The sequence below is a fragment of the Corylus avellana genome, chromosome ca1, assembly GCF_901000735.1.
Source record: "Corylus avellana chromosome ca1, CavTom2PMs-1.0".
Lineage (NCBI taxonomy): Eukaryota > Viridiplantae > Streptophyta > Magnoliopsida > Fagales > Betulaceae > Corylus > Corylus avellana.
Genome location: NC_081541.1, coordinates 37,030,102 through 37,034,086, shown reverse-complemented (window position 1 = coordinate 37,034,086; position 3,985 = coordinate 37,030,102). Strand labels below are relative to the sequence as shown.

General features: G+C 32.7%; 1 protein-coding gene across 1 annotated transcript in view; it reads right to left on the bottom strand.

The window, feature by feature from the left end:
* The window catches only part of LOC132171317 (disease resistance protein RUN1-like), a 5,895-nt gene extending 4,427 nt beyond the window's left edge, over positions 1-1,468 (bottom strand). The window contains exon 1 of the mRNA XM_059582606.1: positions 945-1,468. Coding sequence (XP_059438589.1) covers positions 945-1,468 — 524 coding nt within the window. The remainder of the gene's footprint in view (positions 1-944) is intronic.
* Between the last annotated feature and the right edge of the window lie 2,517 nt (positions 1,469-3,985).

The window sequence follows — 3,985 nt, the reverse complement described above, 5'->3', positions numbered from 1 at the left end:
AAATGATTATTAATGATCAATATGGCTTATTTTTCCTGTGGATCGGAACTCATTACACCTTCTGGAGACCATATTTCCAATACGTTTTGCCCATATCTACTGTCAAAATCTTAAATATCTGGGCCGCCCAGACTGGGCGAATATTATGTGGGACATGCATGAATTGTCCTATCTATGTCGATAAGATAGATTTGTTCAAATTCAAGATCAAAATACAAGGAATTAGAAAAAAAGTAAAAAAAGATCAAAGTACAAGCAATATGGTTAATTCCTCATATTATTAATATTATTTTTTTAGCAATAAAAAATTTATAAAATATTGATTGAAATAAAACAAAAACAAGAAAATATGGGAAAAATTAGAAAGGGATAGGCAAATAGTTTTGAGGTGGTTCAATTAGGAGTGGCAATTTGTGTTCGCATATTAGGTTCGAATCATGTCAATGTATGAGTATAATTCTATATACGTTAATCTTAACCTGATCACCCATCTAATTAAAGGGTGAAACTCTTAAACCCTAACCCTCTAATTTTATATTAGGTTCATGGGATATGTTAAAAAATGCTAGTTATTACGTTACATGTCGGGTTAGGGTCGTGTCGAGGTATGGGTATATATAAGACTATATAAGTCAATTATAACTCGATCCATTTAATTAAACGGATCAAACTCTTCAACCCTAACTCTTTAATTTTGTGTCAGGCTCGTCGGTCATGTAAAAAATTGCAAGTCCTAATTAGTTCAACCCCCAAAACTTACTTCCATTGCTTATAACGTTGAATATATATGACTATACTATGATCATGGTCATTTTTTTTTAAAAAAAAAACATATTTATATTATAATATATATATTTATAGAAAATATATTTTAATTTGATGCTAGTAATAAATGTACTAAAATATTGTAGTTGTAAGATAAAAGTATCGCTATACGAACTTACCCGTCTGTAGTTTTTTTTAGATTCCACCCTGACAAATTAGCAGCCTCACGCAGAGCTCTTCTCCACTTGAGAACTTTGTCCATGTCCAACATGTAATGCTCTTCATATTTTGTGAATGCTTTTGCAAAACTACCTGTTTGGTTTCTCACATCCGAGGGGTCTACATCATAGAATATAGGCAGAACCAATTGTGTCACAATTCGTCTGCACTCCATGATCGCTACAAGTTCCTCTAGACACCACCTCGAAGCCGCATAATTCCTTGAGAAAACAATGACAGAGATTCTGGACCTTTGGATTGTCAATAACAACTCGGATGCAAGATCTTCTCCTTTCCGGAGCTCCTTGTCATCTTTAAAGATTTTGATTCCAGCATCTCTCAAAGCGAAGTAGAGGTGGTCGGTGAAGTTTGTGCGTGTGTCCTCACCTCTGAAGCACAAGAAGACATCGTAGATCCAGTTTGAATGGGGAGAAGAAGATGAAGAGAAAATGGCTTCGGGAGATCTCGATGTTCCGGCAGCCATGGCCCAAGGGATAGTTGGTGAGAAGTGGGAAATGGGAAAGGAGGAGTTCACAAGGCAGGCTCAACTCCCAAATACTTGATGTATGCCTATCATTTATTGATCCAATAGTTTAGGATTCGGACTGTAATAGTTGAAAGTTTGTAAATATAATTTATGAAAGTAAAATATCATTTAAAAAAAAAAAAAAAAAAAAGCTAAATGAGACAAAAAAAGCACTTTTTACCCTATGGAAGTCATAGGCAACGTTTGTTCTACTCATTCCCCTCCCTTCAACACTATTCACTTTTTTTCTTCAAAAAAAAAAAAATTAACATCAAAATATTTATATTTTTTATATCACATCATTCACTTTATATTACTATTTAAATTTAAAAAAAAAATTCACTAAAAAATAAAACTTTGTCACTTTTTTATACCAATCTTTTTTTTTTTTTTTCTTTTTTTTTTTTCACATCAATCCATGTCAAGTATAACGTATAAGAAAAAAGGGTTTAAGAAACACAACCATGAAGTTGTTCCCCTCTTATACGGGAGAAAGAAAAACCTCTATGATGGCAAAAGAGTCAAAGTTGCCGTGTTGAAATTAGATGAATAATTTGCACTCATAGTGACCGGCGTTAACCTTGTGGATTACATTGTTTGCCATTTTGCAAGTCCATCAATTCGTTTTTCTTAGCACTTCATTACCCTATAAAAGTCATAAAGTTGTTCCCCTCTTATACGGGAGAAAGAAAAACCTCTATGATGGCAAAAGAGTCAAAGTTGCCGTGTTGAAATTGGATGAATAATTTGCACTCATAGTGACCGGCGTTAACCTTGTGGATTACGTTGTTTGCCATTTTGCAAGTCCATCAATTCGTTTTTCTTAGCACTTCATTACCCTATAAAAGTCATAAAGTTGTTCCCCTCTTATACGGGAGAAAGAAAAACCTCTTTGATGGTAAAAGAGTCAAAGTTCATGTGTTGAAATTGGATGAATAACTCACACTCATAAAGCCTTGAGAGCTACCATTTTCACTTCCATCAATTCTTCTTCCGCCATCATCGTTGCTAAGCGTAGAAAATTGTAATGAAATATCAATTGAGAGAAAAACAAGACAAGAAAATTTGGAATGATTCGGTCTTAGATGCGTACTTTCACCATTAGAATTGTTTTAAGGACTATATTGTGCTTTTTTTGCTTCATTAAATGACTACCATTTATAGGTTAACTATATATGGTACGTAGAGAGAATACAAGAATAATAATTAAAACGATCAAACCTAAATGGTAAATATTTTAATATGAAAAATAAGTCAAACCTAATGCGGATCGAAAACTTCCATATTTTAACATGAGTAATGCTATGAACTATATTTTTATCTCATAATGTTGATATGAAAGTCTTAAGAGTTGGTTGAAACTGTCACACTCATCAATATTATGTGATAATTGTCAGATAAAAATATAGTATATAACATTATTATTTTAACATCCCTATCAAATTCAAGGTGTGTTTGGCTTTTAAATTGACTCATTCGGTGTCAAGAACTTGTTGTTTATGTTTGTTTTGGGACTATGCGGTATCAAGTGTTTCAAGTCTGAGATCAGAAAAGGTGAAGCTTGTACCAAAAAAAATCATATCAGACTTAGATGTCCAGACAGCTTGTGTTCGTGTTCGAACACCAATTCTAGAGAGGTCCGTTCTATGTTTTAGCATTGACCCAGCTAGAGTAAAATGATCATAACTTTTAATTCTGAAATCTGATGGAGTCAATTGGTGTCCTTTGGAAGCTAATTCAAAATTATACAATTTTTGCTTTCATGAAAATTTTCCAATTGCGGCTTTAGGGGGTAAAAAAGGCTGTTAAAAGAAGACTGAAAAGCTGAATAGCTGGAAAGTGTGATGTCCGAACAGACCACTTTCATGTCTGGACATGAGTCAAACCACAAAAGAAATGCATATAGAAAAAGAAATATTTTATATTCTTGGATGTCCATTGCTACTGTTACTGTTCATAAGATCTATTATGTACAAGTTTTTTTTTTTTTTTTTTTTGGGTAATTGGCCGAGATGTTAGTGTAAATATTTTAGTCAGTTTTAATTCCAATCATTCAATATGTTTGCTTTATTTCTTACAATATATATATATATATATATATATATATATATGTGTGTGTGTGTGTGTGTGTGTTTGCTTTGTTTTGAGCGCTATCATGATCATTGTTTCAATAAGGTAAGTTTTTTTTTTAATTTTTTTTAATTAATTGTAATATTTTGATAAATCTAATTAAAGATTAGTTAAGTTAAGCTTTACTTTATTTTGCATCCGCGAGGTATAATGAATTTTTAGGACCTTTTGATTGCTTCAGCCTTGGACCCTTTATAGGTTTAAGGTTTGAATTTTTTTAAGTGCAAATAATTTCTTAGAACTATGCATCAAAATGGAGTCTTACTTGATCATGTGAGGGAGGACTTATACCGATCCAAAGTTTGCCCATTAGGGATGACTACATGAAGTAGGCTGCCTTGAGGG